This window comes from Motacilla alba, chromosome 22 (assembly GCF_015832195.1).
Source record: "Motacilla alba alba isolate MOTALB_02 chromosome 22, Motacilla_alba_V1.0_pri, whole genome shotgun sequence".
NCBI classification, from domain to species: domain Eukaryota; kingdom Metazoa; phylum Chordata; class Aves; order Passeriformes; family Motacillidae; genus Motacilla; species Motacilla alba.
In genome coordinates this window covers 348,920-371,412 of record NC_052037.1, presented here as the reverse complement: position 1 = coordinate 371,412, position 22,493 = coordinate 348,920, and the positions used below count along the sequence as shown (strand labels likewise).

Sequence of the window (22,493 nt, the reverse complement as noted above, 5' to 3'; positions counted from 1 at the left end):
GGCAACACCCCGGGGGGGTTTTTGCCTCTTTACCCCAGCCAGAGGTTGGGAAACGGAGCAAAAATATTGTGTCAGCCCCAGGAACCTCATGGTGCAAATCCCTGCCCGGTTTCACCGGGGAGGGGACGCAGCCACGGAGCTCCAGCTAATTCCAGTGGGAATTGCAGGGCTAAATCCCAGGGCTGTTTGTGACAGCCCAGCCCCGGGGCGGCTGGAGCGGAGCGTGGCACCGCTGGCGCCCTGACAGACGCACCTGGAGCTTTTACTCGGATATAGATCCCTTAATCTGCGTGCTTGTGGGATAATCTGGTGCCTGAGGTCCTGCTAAATCCCTGGAGATCAGCAGGTTTTCCCTCCAGAGGTCACTTCCAACTCAGTTCCATCCTCAGCGGACCAAACTATCCACGTGGGCTCCGTGCTGGTGGCACCTTTGGGTGCCCGGTACCCTCAGTGGGGACCGGGGCCGGGCTGTGAGGGTTTCCTGGGGGCTAAACCGGTGTTATCCATCAATCCCAGCTCTCTTTGCCCAATTCCCTCACCCAGGAGTGGTACCTGACCCCCAGGTGCTGCTTGTTGCAGCATCCCGGGAACATCTTTTGGTTATTTTGGGAAGTTTGGGGTAGAGTTTGGCTCCCCACAGCCACCCCCATGGAGGGTGGGGTACCCAGCTTGTCCCCAACCAACTCAGGATCCCGAAAATACCAGAGTGGCTGCAATCCTGCGCCTCAGTGGGATGTGCTGAGAAGCAGAGGGAATTCTCCTTGGTGCCTTTTCTTTGGAGGAGGCAGAACCTACATTTTTCCTCTGGAAAGATTTGGGATTAAATCGTCCCCAGGGGGTTTGTGGCCTTCCCTGGCGCCCGTTCCTCGCTCACCTCTGGGGTGATACCACCAGAGCGCTCCTGCTGGGAAAGAGTGGAAAAATGGGAATTTGGGGCCTTTTTGCTGTCACCCCATGGCCACAGCATCCCCCTCTCTTCTCTTGCAGAACAAGAAATATGTCCTGGTGATGGTGGACCCCGACTGTCCCAACAGGGAAAACCCCCGGCACCGCTTCTGGAGGCACTGGCTGGTCACCGACATCCTGGTGAGTGCACGGGGATCACTGCCAAGCATCCGGGGAGGGCTGGAATCCCATGGGATGCAAACTCCTCCTGAGATCATTCCCGAGCATCTGGGGAGGGCTGGAATCCCATGGGATGCAAACTCCTCCTGAGATCATTCCCGAGCATCCGGGGAGGGCTGGAATCCCATGGGATGCAAACTCCTCCTGAGATCATTCCCGAGCATCCGGGGAGGGCTGGAATCCCATGGGATGCAAACTCCTCCTGGAGAAACCCCGGAGGGGAGGACGAGCACTTGCCAGGGAAATGTAAATGGTGCTGGGCGTGTAGGTAGGGAAGTGCTTCCTCAGGCTATAAAGAGCCAGGCTGGTCCAAAAATATTGCTGCTTGGGTTTTTGGTTTTTTCTTTCCCCTCCTTCTCCTGAGGAAATGCTGGGAAAAAAAACCCAAAAAACACTTTGCCAGCTCCCCACCGTCGGTTTTCTCTGCGGAGACAACGCGTCCTTCCAAACAGCTCCTGTTGCTGGTTGGGTTTTGGGCTTAAAAAAGTGGGTTTGGTGAAAATCTCAATTAATTCTCTAGTTGTTGAATGTTTTTTTGGATTAAAAATGATTTGAATTCAGTGAGAAAACAAGGGGGGAAATGAGTTTGGGATGAATTGTGGCGCTTCCCAGCGCTGTGTCCACGGGATGAGTCCTTCTCCCTGTCCCAGCGTGTCATGGCTTTGCTCACAGAAATATTTTGGAAAAGCATTTTTTTTCCTTTCCTGCTTGTTTTATGCCTTCAAAAAATGAGATGTTGCAGCCCTAAATCAATCTAACTGATAATCTGGGTACTAAAGCCTAATTAAGATATCAATTAATTTGCAGCGTGCATTTAACAAGAAATATCGCGTCGTTCTCCTCTATTATTCTCTGAAATTACTGCTGAGGGCTCTTTGTACAGATACCTTAATTAGACTTTTTATTGTTAATGGGCATATTAAGCAAATTAAAACAGGATATTAATACTTTCCATGAATTCCATAATTAGCTGAAAAATAGGAAGCATCGGGAATAATTGCAGGAATTTGTGTACAGGGCTTGGGGTTTTTTTTTTTCATGTTGTTTTGTGTTTTTATCCTTCACAGAAACCCTTCTGCATTTCTAACAACAGGGTCCTGAAAGTCTCTCATTAATTTTAATATTTACCAAACGCAAAGGAGCCCAAGCTCCTGTGTTTCCTTCTGTACACAGATCCTTCGGAGCCGTTCCCTCTTGCTAATTATTGTGGTTTTCCTTTTTTTTCCTTTTTTTTTTTTTGAGTGTGAAATCTTTTAAGCAAAGGAGGGAAATAGGGAAATGTGGGATTCAAACCTCCAGCACAAATGGAAAGCGGGATATTTTTCCCCTGGCGTTTGGGTGATGCCATTTGTGATCTCGACGGTCAAAAATTCTGTGTTAGGCCATGAAAGAGGGCAGGAAAGAGGAGATTTTGGGGAGGGAAAAGGGTTTTTCCCTATCTGCCAGGGACGGGGTGGATCCCAACCCCAACAATTCCTTAAGCTTTCTTATCACGAGATCAATTCATTTATAAATATAAACACACATTTCCAAGCAGGGATTTGGCCTCGGTGCTCTTGATGGTCCCTTCCAACGTGAGATATTCACTGATTCCATGCAATATTCTATATAAAACCTATATATTGATATGATCCCTATAATGATGGGATAAATATATCCCCTCTGTCTCCCGTGGGTGTGTGTATATGTATCTCTCCTCTACACGCACAGAAACGCGTATAAATCCCCCAAATCCCACAAATGCCCAATAAACCTCCAAAAAATCCTCCCCATCCCATGAGGACCAAACCCACTCAGCTCGGTGCCCGTGGCTGGGGGTGCAGGGGGGGGTGCTGCCGTCTCTGGGAGGAGTTTTCCCGATCCCCCAGCCCCGAACCCGGGTGCGGAGCCGGCGGGCTCAGCCACATGGTGTCTCGTTGAGATGCAGATCCTTGGGGGGATATGGAAGTCTTGGCTCCGAGGAGCTTCAGCTGACAGCCTTATTTGCACACTGGCTCTAAAATAACCGTGTAGGCTTTACATGACACCTTCTGTTGCTTTGGTGCAGAGAGGGGCTTGCAAGTGCCTTTCTCCGGGAGGGATGGGGCGGCCGGTGCCGTGCCGGGGGGCTGGCGGAGCCCCTGAGCCCACCCGCGCCCCGGTGTCACCCCAGCGTCACCCAGTGTCACCCCGGCACCGAGACAGCGTCACCCCAGTATCGCCCAGTGTCACTCCAGTGTGCCCAGCAGTGCTTGGGTACCACCCCAGTATCACCCAGCGCCACCCCAGTATCACCCAGCAGTGCTTGGTACCACCCCAGTATCACCCAGCGCCACCCCAGTATCACCCAGCAGTCCTTGGTAGCACCCCAGTATCACCCAGTGTCACTCCAGTATCATCCAGTGTCACCCCAGTATCACCCAGTGTCACCCCAGTATCACCCACTGTCACCCCAGCACCGAGACAGCGTCACCCCAGTATCATCCAGTGTCACCCCAGCACCGAGACAGCGTCACCCCAGTACCGTCCAGTGTCACTTCAGTGTGCCCAGCAGTGCTTGGGTACCACTTCAGTATCACCCAGCGCCACCCCAGTATCACCCAGTGTCACCCCAGTATCACCCAGTGCCATTCCAGTATCATCCAGTGTCACCCCAGTGTTGCCCAGCAGTGCTTGGTACTACCCCAGTGTCACCCCAGTGTTGCCCAGCACCACAAGGGTAGTCAGCATCACCCAGCATCATCCCAGCATTGCCCAGCATCCCTTGGGTATCATCCCAGCATCACCCAGCATCACCTGGGTATTGCCCTGCCTTTGCCCCAGCATCCCCCAGGAATCATGTGGGCATCACCCCAGCATCCCCCAGCATCCCTTGGGTACCACCCCAGCATCCCCTGGGCATCACCCCAGCATCTCTTGGGTACCACCCTGGCATCCCTCGGGCATTAACCCAGCATCCCTTGGGCATTAGTCCCGCATCCCTTGGGTACCACCCCAGCATCCCTCAGGCATCAGCCCAGCATCCCTTGGGTACCACCCCAGCATCCCCTGGGCACCACCCCAGCATCCCTTGGGCATCAGCCCAGCATCCCTCGGGTGTCACCCCAGCATCCCTCGGGTACCACCCTGGCATCCTTTGGGCATTAGCCCCGCATCCCTCGGACATCAGCCCAGCATCCCTTGGGCGTCAGCCCAGCATCCCTTGGGTGCCACCCCAGCATCCCTTGGGCATCACCCCAGCACCCCTCGGTATCAGCCCAGCATCCCTTGGGTATCAGCCCTGCATCCCTTGGGTATCATCCCAGCATCCCTCGGGTGTCACCCCAGCATCCCTCGGGCATCAGCCCAGCATCCCTCAGGCATCACGCCAGCATTCCTCGGGTGTCACCCCAGCATCCCTCGGGCATCAGCCCTGCATCCCTCGTGTGTCACCCCAGCATCCCTCGGGTGTCACCCCAGCCTCCCCCCAGCATCGCTTGCGTATTGCCCTGGCATCCCTCGGCGTCACCCAGGCTTTGCCATCCCGCAGTTTGGAGGCAAGCCGCTCCAGCAGCACAAAATGCCACTCCTGGGTGCTGCAGTACTTTGGCACGCCACCAGCTTTGGGGTTTGGCTCGGGATTTGCTCTCCCAGGTGGGTTTTTGGGATGGAACCATCCCGTCCCCTCGGCGCCGCTCGCCGTTCCTTATCAGCCGCTGCTCCGTCGCCGCTCCGATTGTCAAACACGAGAGATGCTTTCACTCCTATTCAAAATAATTTAAATAAAAATGTTGCTACAAAGTGGAATAATATCTTTTGATGAATGTTTTTAAAGCCCTTTAGGTTTTCATGGTAATTTGCAGTGTAAAATTATTTAGAGATAAGAGCCAAATTAGCTCTTATAGGCGGAGGTCGATATGTCCCGTTATCCATGGAAGCAGTGTTTAAATATAATCAGCCTTTACTCTAATGCAGCATAATTGTTCATTTGAAATAGCTTTTTTTTTCTCTCTCTTTTTTTTTTTTTTTTACTCCATTCAATGAGTCATTAAAATATTCAAAGGATAATGCAGTGAATTGGAAATGAATTTATCACATTATCCTGTACATACTGTAGAGCATCAGGTAACCAGGCAGAGTCGGAACCGGTTTACAGCCAATCCCCGGTAAACAAGGTTTTCCATTTTGTATTCAGTGGGGAAAGAAGAAGAAGAAGGGAGAAAATACTGCCCTTCAAATGGAAAGCTTTCCGTCTTTATTCCCCCTCCTCGGGGAGGAGGAAGGGGGAGGGCGAGAGCAGCGAATTTGTACTCCACTAAAGCCTCGCCGCTTTAACTTTATTTTTATCAAAATATGTTTGTAACAGAAAGTCGTTATGGAAACGGGTTCTGCCAGCCGGGAGAAATCCTGCGCCAGGATGGAACCGAGCGGGACCCGCCGGGCTCTGCTGCCACCAGCACCGCCTGGATCCGCCCTGATCCCCTTCCCAGGGCAGGGCCCTGGGGAAACTGAGGCACGGAGCTGCCACAGGCAACTCTGGGGTCGCACAGGGGAGGTGATCCGGTGTTTTTGAAGGAGAGCCGTTGGCACCCGTCGCTCACCCCGGCCTTCCCCCCACTGTGGGCGCAGCTCCCGCTGCTCCAGCCCCTCCCGTGGCTTTGTAGGGCAGAGCGGGGACCCCAGGGATGGGCATTGGCGCGTTCGGGTGCTGAGGGACGGTGGCACCGCTGTCCCCAGAGGTGCTGGCGGCACCGCTGGCCTTCCCCACGGTGTCCTTCCCGGCGGTGGCTGCGCTGTCACCGCGCGCGGCGTCGCCGTTGATAAACAGGCTCTGGGTTGCAAGTGTCACCATAGAAACAGGTGCTGTCTTAAGCAAACAAGGGTTTATTAACCTTAAAAATTATGGGGTTTTTGCACAAGGGAGGGATGGAAATGGAGCTGCAGGGCTGCTCGCCTGTGCCCCTGGCCCTGTTCCCTGGCTCGGTCCCCATCCCAAAGGGACGTGTGCTCTGCGGGGAACTTTTCCTCTGTAGCACACAGGACTCAGCTCCAGCTCCTCCAGAATGCTGGATTGATCAAAAATCAGAGAATCCGGCGGGTAATTGCTGGCTGCTGCCTCCCCGGCTCCTCGGCTGCTGGGTGAAGAGTCGTAGGGACACCTTGGGGACACTTTTGCCGAGCACTCGTGATGCAGGTGCACTCACCATCCCAGCAGGAGAAAAAAGTCAGGGCGAGGAATGATTTTAATAATTAATCGATGCTGAGGAGGGGGAATATCAGCTTTTGGGTTCCCTGCAGACAGGAGGGCTCCACGTTTTGGGAGCTGTTGAAGGTGCTGGGGCAGCTTTCCTTGCCCGTGCCATGCAGCATCCGTGGTTCCCACGGATCCGTGGAATTGTGGGATCGCCGATCCCCGCCTCGCCGGGGGGGAGCAGGGGCAGATGTAGGAGTTGGTGCCCTGCTATTGTTCCTCCTCGCTGGAGCCCTCTCGACTCTGCTTTTCGGTGATGAAACCGAGGGTTTGAAAGGGAAAGAACAGAGGGAAATGTTGGTTTAATTGATGACTTGGCTCCTCGGAATACTCAGTTCCCTGGTGTGAGTTTCTGTCGCTGCTCGTTAATGAAGCCTTTATTAATAAAAGAAATTAAAAAAAAAAAAACAACACAAAGTAAGTAAAGAGGCTGCAGCTCAGGGGGAAGTTTTCTTGGCTCTCCAAGCTCCTGTGGAAGGAATTCTTCCCTGTGAGGGTAGTGAGGCCCTGGGATGGACTTCCCAGAGAAGCTGTGGCTGCCTCTGGATCCCTGGAAGTGTCCAAGGCCAGGTCGGACAGGATTTGGAGCACCCCAGGACAGTGAAGGTGTCCCTGCCCATGGAACTGGAGGAGATTTCAGATCCCTTCCCACCCAAACCACTCTTGATTTCACGAATTTCTCATCCTGAGAAATGTTTGAAAGGAGATTCTGTGCCTAGAAGGAGGCTGTGGACTGGCAGGGAGCAGTTTCTTCTCCCAGGCATCCAATGACAGGACAGAAGTTGTGCCAGGAAGGGTTCAGGTTGGATTTTGGGAAGATTTTTTCCCTGTGAAGGTTGTCCAGCCCAGGGCAGTGGTGGGGTCACCGTTCCAGCAGGGATCCAGTGCGGATGTGGCACCTGGGAACACGGTTTGGTGCTGACCCTGGCAGTGTTGGGGGATTGCCTGGCCTCGATAATCCTAGAGGGCTTTTCCCAAACAATTCCATGATTCTGCGATCCCACCAGCGTCGGAGTGCTCTGTCCAGAGGGAAATTCTGTCCCGGGGCGCTGCGGGTTGATGCAATCCCAGCACTCCCACCCCACAGGAGCCGCTGGCACGCTCCCTGCTCGGCCTTGTGCTCACCTGGAGAGTAATTAACACTGCCGGGTAATTGCGCTCCCAAAGCCCCGAGAGAGCCGTCACCGAGCCTTTCCCAGCGGGACAGGAGCTGGGAGCGCCCGTGGGACCAGCGACGGCTCTGCTGGATTTTGGGGATGGCCATCCCGCAGGGATGGAGAGAGAGTGTTGGAAACAGGGGGAAAGCACCCCAAAATCTCCCTTCCCTCTGGGAGGGAGGGTAGGGCTGGCCTGGGACACGCAGCCGTGGCTGCGCTCCCTGGCTCATCCCTTGGGAATGCTGCTGAATGCTGCTCCCTCCTCCCTGGAGCCGCGGGATGCCAGGCTGGGCACAGAGGTGCCTTTTAGGATTATTTTAGGGTTATTATCGTGGATCCCTGATGAACGGGGCGTTAACAGAGGCTCCCGGGGCTGCTGGATTTACCCACACCCCAGCCTCATCCTGACCCTGCCGTTCCCTAGGGATGAGTTCAGGGTGGAGCCACAGCGCTGAAGTGTTCAGCACCCAGAGACCTGCCAGGTTTTGGGGTTATTTGGGATTTTTCCACACTGGCCAGGAGTTGCTCTCTCTGCTCCGTGTCCACAGCAAGGATCGTTATCCAAATAGGAATTCAGGGTTTTTTTCCCTCGATGCTTCTGTTTCATTTAACACGCAGAGGCTACTAATTTGTCACAATTCAATAAAGCCAAGGTTACAAACACTCCGGCTGCTGTTTATTTAAACGCTGGTTTGTTAATTAGCTCCTCATAACGAGGAGAGAATAAATCAGATAAATCCTACCAAAAAAACGGCAGGGAGAGATTTCACAGATTAATTTTATTTTCCAGCTGAGGTATTCCTGGCAGCCAAGCTGCCACTTCCATCCCAAGCTGCTTCCCTGTGCAGGTGCAGGTGTGTGAGGCCCTGGGATGATTCTTGGCCTTGCTTACCAGGGGTACAAAAAGGGCTTTTCTGGCTCCTTTCTGGCTCCTTTCTGGCTCCTTTCTGGCTCCTTTCTGGCTCTTTTCTGGCTCTTTTCTGGCTCCTTTCTGGCTCCTTTCTGGCTCTTTTCTGGCTCCTTTCTGGCTCTTTTCTGGCTCCTTTCTGGCTCTTTTCTGGCTCCTTTCTGGCTCTTTTCTGGCTCTTTTCTGCTGTTGGGTTCTATCCCCCAGCCTGATCACGGTGGGGGGTGACCCTCTGCCGTTTCAGTTTTCCCTCTGTTTAATCTGAGGAAGTTTGGGATGGAATCAAAGCTCAGATCCTGAATAAAGCTGGTGCAGTTGGGAGTTCGGGGAAGGTTTATCCAGCACCATCAGCAGCGCCGAGCTCCGACCCCACCGCTGGCTCCTGTCACCAACCCGTCCCACCACCACGGGAAAATTCCATTTACAGCCTGCAAAACCTGTCCGGGGATGGGATTTCTTACAAACTCCTGCCTGTGTTCCCTACTTGGGGACATTTGTGAGCATCCAGGGACCTCGGGAGCATCCCGGTGGCCGGAGGAGAGCGCTGGAGCCGGGCGTGCCTTGCGGGAGAGACACTGATCAATGATTAATCGGGCATGTGTGTGGTTGTGTGGGAGCGATTTGTGTTGGAGGAGGGAACTCCTACAGCACCCCGGTCATGAATCATTTGAAGAGCAAATTTGTGCAGTTACCAAGGGAACGGAAGAAAGGAAGGGACTTCCCTTGCCGAAATGACTCGCGCTCTGATGCGGCTGAGAAAATCGCTCCAAAAAAAAAAAAAAAAAAAAAGGGAAAGGGAAAAAAAAAAAAAAAAAAGAGTCGAAGCTGTGACTAAGCAGCAGAAGTTATGTAAAGTGCTCGCTGGGAAGTGCAGGGGAGGGACAGCACATCCTGCCGCTGCCCACGGCGGTGGCGGGGGGCGGCCGCCGGCCCCCTTCTCGCCTCCCCGGGGAGCGGGGGCGAAGCCGCCGGCTGGGCCGGGCCCGCTCCCGCCTCTTGCCCCGGCCCAGGCAGGGCTTGCGAAGGCTGGGGAAGAGCCTCGGTGTCGCCGTGGAGTGGGGCAGTGTCGCCAGGCTGGGACCGCCGCGCGTGTCCCAGCCCTCGGTGCCACCCCCTGTCGCTGTCCCCCAGGGAGGTGTCCGGGCTCCGGGCAAGGGGGGCGGTTTTGGGGTGCTTGGGGGCCCTCATCCAGCTGGGTGCGTGGAGCTGGGATTTGCCATGGGGAACGGGAGGGTGTGGGAGGCGATGTCTGCACGGGGCTCGCGGTGATGACCTTGCGGTGGCCACTTTGTCACGCCTCAGTCAGGACTGGAGTGGCGGCCGAGGGTGGCATCCTCTGCTCCGCTCCCCGGGCCAGGGCCAAATACCCATTTTGGGGCTCAGCACCCAAATTTAACGGCGCTCACCCACATTTGAGGATGCTCATCCAAAGGGCACCAAAGCCCCGACGGCCCCTCCGCGGCAGGGGATGCGCGGGGCACCTTCAGACCGCGGGAATGTGCTTTTCCCGGGGAAAATTCCCCTGGGGCTGTGCAAGGCAGAGCAGCAGAGGCTGCGGCAGCACAGCCATCCGCAGCAGCGGCGGCGGCACCGCCGGAAAGATGCTTGGGATCTTTCCAACTTCCGCCCGGGAGCCCCCGAGCCCGGCGGGGAGCCGCGATCGCTCCCGAAAAGGGAATGCAGAGGCAGCTGCGCGGCGAAGGAAAACCCTCTGCCTGCCCTCCCCTGGTGCCACAGACACCCGGTGTCTGAGCGATTAGTCACCGCCGAGGCTTCCCTCCTCCACAGCAGAGCCTGTCCCCCCACACAGGGAGCCAGCGGAATGCTTAATTGGAGTTCCTCACACCTACCCGGGGGTAGCCTGGAACGAAGCGACAGCGCCGAGCCAAGTGCCGGAGTCAGACCCCGAGCTGCGGGCGGCTCTGGAGCCCCCGGGTTCGCAGTTCAGGAGCAAAGGGAAGGAGTCGGGTGGATGGGTGCGGGTGGGGGTCCCGAGGGCGGGGTGCTGCCGCGGTGATCCCGTGGGATGGGGAAGGTGCGGGGCTCGTCCCTGAGGGATTCTGCTCCTCGGTGGGACGCTCGGCCCCAAAAAGGCGTTTTGTGCCCCATAAAAGGGTCAGGATTTGGGATTGATGAGAAACGCTGTAAGGCTTCTGAATCCTGGGGATGGAAAGGGGCAGGGAAGCTCATCCCTGAATCCTGGGGATGGAATGGGGCAGGGAAACTCATCCTTGAATCCTGGGGATGGAATGGAGTAGGAAAGCTCATCCCTGAATCCTGTGTAGGGCAGGGGAGCTCATCCCTGAATCCTGGGGATGGAAAGGGGCAGGGAAACTCATCCCTGAATCCTGGGGATGGAATGGGGCAGGGAAACTCATCCTTGAATCCTGGGGATGGAATGGAGTAGGAAAGCTCATCCCTGAATCCTGTGTAGGGCAGGGGAGCTCATCCCTGAATCCTGGGGATGGAAAGGGGCAGGGAAGCTCATCCCTTAATTCTTGGGTATGGAAAGGGGCAGGGAAGCTCATCCCTGAATCCTGGGGAGGGGGAAGAGGGTAAGAAATCAGATCCCTGAATCTCGTGCGTGGGAAGGGGTGAGAAAACTCGTTCCTTCATTCTGCGGTATGGGAATGGGTCAGGGAAGCTCATCCCTGAATCCTGGGGATGGAAAGGGTAGAAAAGCTCCTCTCTGCCTTCCATGCATGAAGAAAAGGGGAGGAAAGCTGATCCCTGCACCCCATGCTTGGGAAGGAGTAGGAAAACTCATTCCTTCGTGCTGAAGGAGGGGAAGGGGGGAGGGAAGCGCATCCCTGCATCCTGTGCATGGGAAGGGGTAGGGAAACTCCTTCCTTCACGCTGCAGCCTGGGAAGGGGGTAGGGATCCCTGCATCCTGTGAGGGGGAGGAGGTTGGGAAGCTCAGCATGACTGGGAGCATCCCACGGGATCCAGGCGAGGCTTTTCCTTCCAGATGAACTTTGGAACTCTCAGATGCACCAGGGAAGTCCCTGGTGACCATGTCCCAGGGTGGGATGTCTGTCCCGGGGTGGGATATCTGTCCCAGGGTGGGATGTCTGTCCCCGGGGTGGGATATCTGTCCCAGGGGTGGGATGTCTGTCCCAGGGGTGGGATATCTGTCCCAGGCATGGCAGCACAGTCTCCGCACGGCCTGGGTCCGGAGGCATCTGCGCTGGAGTTGGACCAAAGGATTCATTTTCCTGCCTGAAATTCCCAGTGAGGATTTTAAACCCTTTAAACCAGTTCCTCCTCCTAGCAGGGCCAAGCATCACGGTCTGGTTTGACCAGCCAAGGGGACAGAGCAGCGCTGGGACCTCCCTTAATGTCCCATCCCCCTCTCAGAGCAGCCCATCACCTTCATCTTCCTCCAAAATATGCTTGGCTTAAATTCCCTGGTGTTTCTTTTTTTAAATTTAAATGTGGAGAGTGGGGTCCCAGGACCTGAGTCCCCCCCAGTGCTCCTCACCTGGGGGAGCCTGGACGTTTGCCTTCCCTCAGGAGAAGGAAATTACGGCTTCATTCCCGTCAGGAACGACTTCTTTTCCTCAAAACAGAGCAGGAAAACAGGATATCGTTTGTGGTTTCATGAAAAAGTCATCTTCTTCTTCTTCTTCTTCTTTTTTTTTTTTTTATTCTCGTCACTTTAGGTTCTATTTAAAATTTGGGTATTCTGAGAAGGAAAGTTATTTCAAAAGGGCAAAAACACGTCAAGCTCCAGAAAACGGTGAAATCAGCTCCATGGTGGCTTTCTTTTTTTAATTTTTTTTTCTTTTTTTTGGAAGCACAGTTCTCCCCCAAACTCCCCCAGTGCAGGATCCTGCTTTTGCCACAGCGCTGCTCAAGGAGCATCCCGGTACCAAAATGCCATTTTCCACCCCAAACTGTCACCCAGCTGATGGGCTGGATGTATTCCTGAGGGATTTTCCTCCCTCCGGAGCCTCTCAGTTGCCTTGAACCCGACCCCAAACCCGCGGGGGCGGCGAGGGACGATCGTTGCAGCCCCATCGATCCAGCTAAAGGGCCCCTCATCGATAAGGCATCGACTCTCACGGGGCATTCCCACCTTAAAAAGATCATCTAGAAGCGAGAGCTTTCGCTTCGCAGTGATTAATTAGTGTCTTGTGAGCGGCTCGCCGAGGAGGTGGCCGGTAAATGCGAGAGCAATTAAATCCGAACGCCTCCGACCCCTCGCCCGCCACATCGATCTCCCCGGGCAGCCTCTGGGGTGGGCTGAGCCGGGATCGGATCCCCCAGGCACGGGGGAAATGACTTTCCGGGGCCTGGGAAGGGCTGCTGGCTCTCGGCGCTCCCCTGCCGAGCGCGCTGGGCTCGCTCCCCGCTGCTCCTCAACGAGAGGGATGGAACAAGGTAGGAGAGCGAGGGAAAACCCTCCGCTGGCTTCCCTTGATGAACTGAGCTAATTTCTCTCTTAATGGTTAGCTCCGGAGCTGAATGTGAGGCTTTCCTCCTGCACAGCAAACCCTCTCCCACACACAGACAAATAGGCTGAATATTTAATTGGAATTCCTCACACCTACAGGGTAAAGCCTTGTCAGTAGAAATAGAGCCCATCGCCAGCTGGCATCCCCGCACGCCACCCACCTTCGCTCGGAAAAAGAGATCCCTCCCCGTCCTCCCCTCTTTTCCGCACACCCACAGCACCCCCCGGCCGCGGCAGGGGCTGCCCCCCGCTCCCGGGGTGCCCTCCCCGGGCTGGGGCTGCCGGGCAGCACCCGAACCGACAGGTCCCGCCAGGAGGAGATTCCGGAGGCTCGGGCGCTGCCCTGGCCAGAGCAGCCCCACGGGGATGGCCCAAAGAGCCCCCCGCGGAAAGTGGGGACCCCAGGGCAGGGCCAGGCTGGTGGCGGGGGACGGGGAGCACCAGAGGGCACTGCCGGGCTGTCCCTCCGTGCCATCCCCGCCAGCCCGGAGCGATGGAACGTTGGGAGAAGCCTATCCCGGCCCTGGGGAGCATGGAGAGGATGGTGGCTGGCAGGGGCGTGTGGAGTCCCATGTGCCAGCCCCGGGGGTGGTAAAACCACGGCTTTCACTCCCCGGAATGACTTTCCTTCCTGTCCCCATGCTGTCCCGGCTGCTGTGGGACGTGATCCGTGTGGGAGCACCGCCATGGAATGCGGTACCTCAAGGCTCCCCTCTTGGGGCAGGTTCTGGAGTGTCCCTTGGGGCTGCAGGTGCGGGTGACCCAGCCCAGAGGAATCCCCCAGCTCAGATTTCCCAGGGATGGATGAAGTGGGAGGAGGAAGGAGTCACCCCGTGTCCCCCCCTGCACCAGGAGGGACCGCCCAGTGCCAGGCAGAGCACGGCGCCATCCCTGTGGTGACATGGTCCCGTGGTGGCCCTGTCCCTGTGGTGGCCCTGTCCCTGTGGTGACACGGTCCTGTGGTGGCCCTGTCCCTGTGGTGGCACTGTCCCTGTGGTGACACGGTCCCGCGGTGGCACGGCACAGGCAGACCCTCCCCTTATCCCTGGGAAGGTCAGGGATGGGGCTGTGTGTTCCCAGCTGGATGCACAGCCCAGGCCTACAGGATTTGGGGTGGGATATGGCAGTGCAGGGACAGGGATGTTCCATCCTGATCCTCCCTGACCCTTGGGATCACCAGGATGGAGGAGCCGCTGGGGACAGGGATGTTCCATCCTGATCCTCCCTGACCCTTGGGATCACCAGGATGGAGGAGCTGCTGGAATGGTCCTGCCTGTCCTGCCCCTGCCCCTTCCCACCTCCATCCCGTGGGGCAGTTCTGGCTCCAGAGCGCCCCTGGGCAGGAGCTGGGTTTGCTCCTCTTCTGAGGGATGTGGAACCTCCTGGAGGAGGAGGAGGAGGAGGAAGGCATTGGGTCATGACCCCTGGGACACTCCAGCACCGCACTCTGCCTTTTAAGCTGTGGACTCTGCCTGGGAGAGCAGCACTTGCATCCCCCCCACCCCCCCAGATTTCCTTTGCTTTCCCAAAGAGCTGCTCTTTTCTCATCCCCCTCTTCTCCTTTTCTGCTCTTCTTCCCTCTCTCCTTCTTGTACCTCTCTCATCCCAGGTTTCAAAGACCCCCCCCATGCATCCCCTGCAGGGACCTGCCACCATCTGCGGTTTTTCTTTTCCCTTTTATTTCCCCCCCTCTTTTTAAAGTTTCCCGTGCCTTTGTCTTAACGAGCCAGGTTAAATATTCTGTAATCGGTGTAATAATACACCTGGACTCGCTCGCGAGATATCTGCCTTTTGTACTGCGACAGGACATTAATAGTAATTATTCTGCTTTGTAATTGGAGCTTTAAATACTAATTCAAACAGCCAGAGGAAAACCAATTAGTGCTAATTTATCTCTATGTGTTTTGGAGAGCCTGTGTCTGTCATACTGTGAAGAAATAGGTTGGTAATTAGTACAGTTGGGTGGTAGATAGAAGTAATTATCAGATTCTTTCATGTTCTTTAAAGGAAGGGGAAAAAAAAAACCCAACAAAAAAAACTCTAAAGGCTGCATGACTCTTCCTTTCCGAGGAAGTTTGCACCTCGAAGGAAGGGCCCAGCCAGCGCCGGCTCCGCGCGGCGTTCCCGACGCTCCCGCCCGGATCCGTGGGACCCGGTGCCACGCGGAGCGGGATTGATCCTGGGAACGGGGTGTGTGGGCATGGACAGAACATCCACGGCCTCGTGTGGCGCTTTGGCGGGGCAGGGGGTGGCCTTGGAGTGACCCGGCAGTGACAAAGTGTCCGTGGCAGGAGGAGCTGCGCCCTTGGGACGGCCGGAGGGACGGTCCTGGGGCTGGAGTGACCCAGGGCAGGGAGAAACGGAGCTGGGGAAGGGCTGGAGCCCCAGGAGAGGCTGAGGGAGCTGGGAAGGGGCTCAGCCTGGAGAAAAGGAGGCTCAGGGGGGCCCTTGTGGCTCTGCACAGCTCCTGCCAGGAGGGGACAGCCGGGGGGTCGGGCTGTGCTCCAGGAACAGGGACAGGAGCAGAGGGAACGGCCTCAGGCTGGGCCAGGGCAGCTCAGGGTGGGCACAGCAGCAATGTCCCCATGGAAAGGGGGCTCAGGGTGGGCACAGCAGCAATGTCCCCATGGAAAGGGGGCTCAGGGTGGGCACAGCAGCAATGTCCCCATGGAAAGGGGGCTCAGGGTGGGCACAGCAGGAATGTCCCCATGGAAAGGGGGCTCAGGGTGGGCACAGCAGGAATGTCCCCATGGAAAGGGGGCTCAGGGTGGGCACAGCAGGAATGTCCCCATGGAAAGGGGGCTCAGGGTGGGCACAGCAGGAATGTCCCCATGGAAAGGGGGCTCAGGGTGGGCACAGCAGCAATGTCCCCATGGAAAGGGGGCTCAGGCCCTGGAACTGCCCAGAGGGGTTTGGAGTGCCCATCCCTGGAGTGTCCCAGGAAGGGCTGGACGTGGCACTCAGTGACAGGGTGGGCATCGGGCACTGGTTGGACTCGGTGACCTTGGAGGGCTTTTCCAAGCTGAACAATTCCATGATTCTGCAACTCTATGGCCTCTCCTTTTGAGCTGTGACCTGTGCATGTGAATCCAGCTCAGTTTACTTGAGCCATAACTCCTGTTCATGAAGCCTGCCCCGCGCTTTTGGGCCAGGCCCCACATTTACGAAGCCAGCCCTGGGCCTTTAGGATCCTTCAATCCCAGAATGGTTTGGGTTGGAAGGGACCTTAAATCCCATCCCATCCCACCCCTGCCATGGGCAGGAACACCTCCCACCATCCCAGCTTGCTCCAGCCTGTCTCCCTCTTCCTTGGAGCCCCCTCAGACCCCTGGAAGGTGCTGCGAGGCAGGAAAGTTGCAATTTGAAGGAGATCCTCTGTGTTGGAGCCTTTTCTGACAAATTTCAGCCACACCTCGTGCTATTGAGCCGGACCTTGAGCATTTAGGGGAACATTTATGGTCCAACAGCCCTCGTGCCCCTCATCTGTGTCCCCAGCACCTCTTCCCAGCTTTCCCATGGTTTCCCAGGAGGAAGCAGCAGGTTCCTTGAGGACACCCGGGCCTGTCACATGCTGCTCTTTTATTTTTCCACTTCTTGGATGAGAAGATCGCAAGGTTTTCAGCGCAGGGAGGATTTATTTGCGGCGACTTCAATCTCCCCCCTCCGCCCAAGTTGTGCTATTAAAAAAATAAATAATTCATGGAGTAGTTGTTCCCCCCATCAGGAATTCTGGCCGAGCCAGACCAGGAGTGCAGCAGGATCTGCAGGAATTCATTAATGGCCCATTCTGTGTTTCCTTTTCCCTTTAAAACCCCAGTGGAGTTACCTTGGTAATAATAAAGTGCATGATTCCAGGAGGGAGGGAACAGGTTCTTATTTGGATTAAACGGATTTCTCCTCCTCCCCTCTTTTTACCCCTTTTTATTCCTGCCAATTTAAAAAAAAAAAAAATTGTTTAGGGGGAAGAAACAAAATTATAAGCAAATGTTAACGCTGGAAAGGAGAAAAAAAAAAAGCACATTTTTTTCCAGGGAGGGGAGAAAATGCTTTTGGAAGTGTTCTATGCAAAGAGATGCCGGGGGGCACGATATATCAAAGAAAATATAATACACCCAGGTTAAAACTAATGATTGCCATATAATTAGATGTGAAGCATTGTGCTATAAATGTGTATTCTTCAGCGTGCTGTGATTTTACTGTAAGAGAGAGAGAGAGAGAGAAAGAAAGACAGAAAAACACAGAACCCAGCAACATACTATAAAAAGCACTCTGTTGACTTTTCGGCTGTTTAGTATTCCTTGCCCGTACTCCCCCGGGAGTATGTAATTAGTGCTTTATGAAGAGTGCATTTAAAGCAGTTTAATATTCACCTCATTCAGTCTGAAACAATGTGATCACTGCTTAGACAAATCACTGCTCCTCACTGACATCCTCTGTCAGAACATTACCTCTGAAAAGACCTTTCAAGAGGCTCCGATGTTAATTAGTTGTCTGTCATGGATAAACAGAGCAGTGAGCAGAAGGGCTGCGCCAGGCCACAGACACACAGGGAAATACTGGGAATGCTGTGGGATTTTTTTTTTCTTTTTCATCCCCTCTCTCTCTCTCTCTCTCCTCCTTTTTTGTGAAAATTCCTGGCTTTCTCCCCCGGCTTCGCAGAGTTTGGCACGGCCTGGAGTGGAGCCTGGGTTTTCCCAGGGTTGGGTGAAATCCTTGGGATGCTGAGCCAGGCTGGCACTGCCAGAGAGGAGCTGGCAGATCCCAAAGGGATCCAGGAGCATCCTGTGCCCTGGTGGGACACCTGCTGAGCTGCCCTGCTGTGCCCCACAGTGGGAACATCCCAGGCAGCATCCCAGTGCCGCATCCCAGCGCCACATCCCAGTGCCGCATCCCAGTGCCACATCCCAGAGCTGTATCCCAGTGCCACATCCCAGCGCCACATCCCAGTGCCGCATCCCAGTGCCATGTCCCAGTGCCATGTCCCAGAGCCACATCCCAGTGCCACGTCCCAGGCAACATTCCAGAGCTGTATCCCAGTGCCATGTCCCAGTGCCACATCCCAGAGCTGTATCCCAGTGCCACATCCCAGTGCTTTACCCCAGTGCAATCTCCCAGTGCCAATCCCCAGTTCCATACCCTCTGCTCTATCCCTGGGTCATATCCCAGTACCACATTGCAGCCCTGCTCCCAGAGCTGTGCTCCAGGACAACACCCCAGCCCTGCATCCCAATCCTCAGTCCCAGCCCTGCATCCCAATCCTCAGTCCCAGCCCTGCATCCCAGCCCTGTGTCCCTGTGCTGTATCCCACCCAACCCTGCATCCAACCCTGCATCCCAGCCCTGCATCCCGTCCTGCGTCCCTGTGCTATATCCCACCCAACCCTGCATCCTGGCCCCTCATCCCAATAATGCATCCCAATCCTTCATCCCAGCCCTGCATCCCAATGCTACACCCCAATCCTGGATCCCAGCCCTACATCTCACCCTGTGTCCCTGTGCTATGTCCCACCCAGCCCTGCATCCTGGCCCCTCATCCCAATAATGCATCCCAGCCTTGCATCCCAGCCCTGCATCCCAATATTTCATCTCCATCCTGCATCCCAGTGCTAAATCCTGGCCCCTCATCCCAATAATGCATCCCAGCCCTGCATCCCAATATTTCATCCCAACCCTGCATCCCAGTGCTAAATCCTGGCCCCTCATCCCAGCCCTGCATCCCAGCCGTGCACCCCAATGCTGCATCCCAGTCCCAAACCTGTACCCCAGCCCTGCATCCCATGCCCTTGCTGCAGCCCAGAGTGGCTCTTTAGCCATTCCAAGGGACTCTTCCCATTTCCGTTGTGTGTGAAATGTTGGATAATGCGCTCACCTGGTCCCACCTGCTCCTGGTTTCCATTTCCCAGGAAAACCCAGCAGGTCTGGGGCAGTGCTCGCCCTGCCGTGCGTCGCTCATCCCCATCCAGCCCCATCCCTGCAGGATGCTCCCCCTTGCAGCCCTGAAGCTGGAATTCCTCCTTCCCTGGAGCAGCTCCTTCCCTGTGCGCATCCCTGCGTCCTCCCCGTGTCCCCCGTGCGTTCCCGGTGTCCCCTCGAGGGTCCCAGGAGCTGCTCCTGGCTCTGCTCGTGGCTCCTTTGGGCTCCCTGCTTGGGATGGAAGGTTTGGAGCCACAGGAATTCCATTGCCAGCCCCCACCTGGCAGCTCCCGGGTTTTTGGGAGCCAAATCCAGCAAAGCCAACGCTTCCCGGGGCCGAGGGAGCCGCGAGCTCCTCGCTGAGGGGTTTAAGGGGCACACAAGCCCCAGCACCTTCCTTTCCCTCTGGGAAGGAGCAGCCACAGAATGCTGCTCCCTCTGCTCCTGGGAACGACGGCCAAGGCTTGGAACCTGGGGTGGGTTTGGGTGAGAGCCCCCCACAGCCCATGAGGGGCTCCATCCCCACGCACATCCCATCCTGCAGCGGGAATGCGCGGGCCATCCCCGTGGGACACCTTCCGGAGCCTTCCCAGCCTCCAAGCACCCTCCAGCTCAGGGTTTTTCCCCCTTTCACTCCCTTTTCCTGCAGTTTGTTTCCCTGGCTCTCTTAGTCACGAAGGTGAGGCCCTGACAGAGACACAGACATCAAAAACAAGAGGTGATGAAACGCCGGGAATAATTAAGTTGCACTAAATCACCAGGCCCGGCGGAACGCTGCCAGGGAGCTCGGGAAAACTGGAGCACCACGGAGCCGAGTTATTATTAATAATCACCCTGGTGAACAACAACCTATTTCACACCTATTTTTTGGGAAGGGGTTGGGATGAGGAGAGAACCTCCAGCATGGAGGGCAGGAGGGCGAGGTTTTCTCCCGTGCCGCACATCCCAGGATATTCCAGCCCGGATCCATCCCGGGGCTGCCGGCACGGTCCGGGCTGAGCCCAGAGCAAGTCTGCTCCCGCCACGGATCCTCCACGCAACCCCGGGCCTTACGTAAGGGCAGCTTTATCCTCCCTGCATCGGGGCCCGGCCTGCAGCTCCCGTTCCCAGTGTGTGGGTGAGCCACTCGCCCCGGGCTGGGAATTGCACAGCTCCCGCAGCTCTGCCTTGCTCCACGCATGCAAGCGGCTGCAATTCCCGATGGGCAGATGATAGCAGGCCGGGCTGCCAGCCCTGGGTTTGTTGGGTGTTTGGGGTGTGCTTCCCTCACATTCTGTCGGGATTTATCTTTGGGAATGCTCGGAAGGGGTTGATGGATGTGCAGGATTCGCTGCCCCGCAGCCTCACCGTGGTTGTGTGGTTTAAGGTCCAGCCATCGCTGCTGGAGGTGCTGGTGGAAGGGATGCTCCAACTCCCAAAAATCTGGAATGTCACTGAGATTTTTGAGGAGAGAAAAGAGACTTTAGTGCAAAGATTCCTGCTCCAATGAACGCTGAGGCGACGGCTTTACCTCGTGCAGCTTTAGGGTTTGATCCCACTTGGCTCCATCTCTGCAAGAGCCCAGACAGGTTCAGGGTTTTGGGCTGATTTTGGGTGCCACGTGGCCGTGGGTTAAGCCTTAGCCCCAATTCCCACCGCCGTTGCCACCAGGTTTCATCAGGGAAACCATCCAGACCCGGTCAAAATCCTCCCTGGCGGGGTAAACCCGAGGGTGTCGAAATTTGGGAGAGCTGTAAATCTCGTGTGTTTGTAAAATCTTTAAGCCTCCGTCTGCAACGCGCAGGTAAACCTTTAATTCCCTGACAATACCGAGCTAACTCCCGGCTAAATCCTTAATTCCCGTGCACCTTAGCCCTGTGGATTCTTCTGCCTGTCTGCAGCCCAGGTCTTGTCTGCAGCATCCACCTTTGGGTGTGGAAAAATCCCCCAAAATCGCTGTGCCCAAGGTTCTGGTGCTGCAAAAATTCCCCCAAAATAGTTGTGTCCAAGGTTCTGGTGCTGCAAAAATCCCCCAACTGTGCCCGAGGTTCTGGTGCTGGAAAAATCCCCCCAAAATTGCTGTGCCCAAGGTTCTGGTGCTGGAAAAGTCCCCCAAAATCACTGTGCTCAAGGTTCTGGTGCTGGAAAATCCCCCCAAAATTCCCAACATTACTGTGCCCGAGGTTCTGGTGCTGCAAAAATTCCCCCAAAATTGCTGTGCCCAAGGTTCTGGTGCTGGAAAAATTCCCCCAAAATTGCTGTGCCCAAGGTTCTGGTGCTGCAAAAATCCTCCAGCTGTGCCCGAGGTTCTGGTGCTGCAAAAATCCCCCCAAAATTGCTGTGCCCAAGGTTCTGGTGTTGGAAAAATCCCCCCTAAAATTGTTGTGCCTGAGGTTCTGGTTCTGGAAAAATCCCCCAAAATTGCTGCGCCCAAGGTTCTGATGCTGGAAAAATCCCCCAAAAGTGTGCCCAAGGTGCTAGGATTTTTGCTCTGTTAATCAAAGCCTCTGAAATGCTCTTGCAACTCTCAAATTGGGAATGATGATGGATCCTGCATCCCTGCAGCAGCCAGTGCCTGCCCTGAGGTCACAACGTGCAGGAGGACGAGGAAAAGCCACCAATTTGGGGTTCAGCCTTCTGAAGGACATTGGCTGTGACGCGTGGGAACGATCCCATTGCTGCTGCGCTGTCACCAGCAGCTGCTGACAGATTTCCCCCTGATCCAACCGGATCCCATCCCGGGCGAGAGGGACGGGGCGCAGCTGCGGGGCCCCGTGCAGGTGGAGGGGACGCCGAGGAGCCCGACGGGTTTGGGAGCTCGTCAGCCCCGTGATGACAGCCGGGCTGGGATCGGGATTGCTCCACGCGGGTCCCAGCCGCTGGCAGGACATTTCCCAACCTGGAGAAACCTGTACGGACGACCACCCTTTCTTAGGCAATTTTCCTGACTCAAGATCCCATCCCAAACCAGCAGCAGATGGATCTCTGCTGCCTCTTGCAACACAGCTCCATCCAAACTGGTTTTCCCATTAATCCTTTCTCCAGTGGTTTTTTCCCCCTTTTTTCCTCGGGTGACCATGGGTGCTGTTGCTCTTTAGGAGGGTGTTTGATGCTGCTTTTCCTGGCGTGGGGGTCTGAGCCCACCCAGCACAGATGAGCCAAAATCGTGTCTTTTAGGACCCAGGAGGGAAGGGAATGATTCCTCTTGGAGCTGGGCAGGTGACACAATGGAGGGACAGTCCAGCAGCCTTTTTGTTAAGATTGGTGTCCCAAATATTGATCTGGAACAAACCCAGAGGACAGCGCCGTGTTCATGCCCGTGGATCTACAGCTGATCTCTGGGGGGTGAATATTTTTGTAGAGGAGTGAGAAGTTGCTGAAATGCCCAGCAAAGCACAGAAATGTGGAATAGCCTGAGCTGGAAGGGACCCACAAGGACAAAGGACGATGATCCCTTGTGGGGTCCGTAGTGGGCTAAAAACTCTTAATTACACATCCCAAATATATCCGGAACATCTGTTGTGATCTCCACCTTGCCCAACGCACTTATAAATTAATCTGGGGGTCTTGGGCGCCACCTGCCCCACCTCACCTGGGTCCTGCCAGGTCCTGCAGCCGGTCCTGGCAGCTGAAGGGTTACTCAGCCCCATCTGCTCAGCTCCCCATTTCACAAGGGCGGGTTCGGAGTTTTACTACAAGTTTCAGACAATGAAGGTGTGTCTGCGCTCCGAGCCTCGTTTGCCCGTT

The 22,493-nt window shown here is 55.7% G+C and overlaps 1 protein-coding gene across 1 annotated transcript in view; it reads left to right on the top strand.

The window, feature by feature from the left end:
* The first annotated feature begins 648 nt into the window (after positions 1-648).
* Positions 649-22,493, top strand: part of PEBP4 (phosphatidylethanolamine binding protein 4) — a 39,089-nt gene continuing 17,244 nt past the window's right edge. The window contains exons 1-2 of the mRNA XM_038160157.1: positions 649-660; positions 988-1,086. Of these exons, the coding sequence (XP_038016085.1) occupies positions 649-660; positions 988-1,086 (111 nt within the window). The remainder of the gene's footprint in view (positions 661-987; positions 1,087-22,493) is intronic.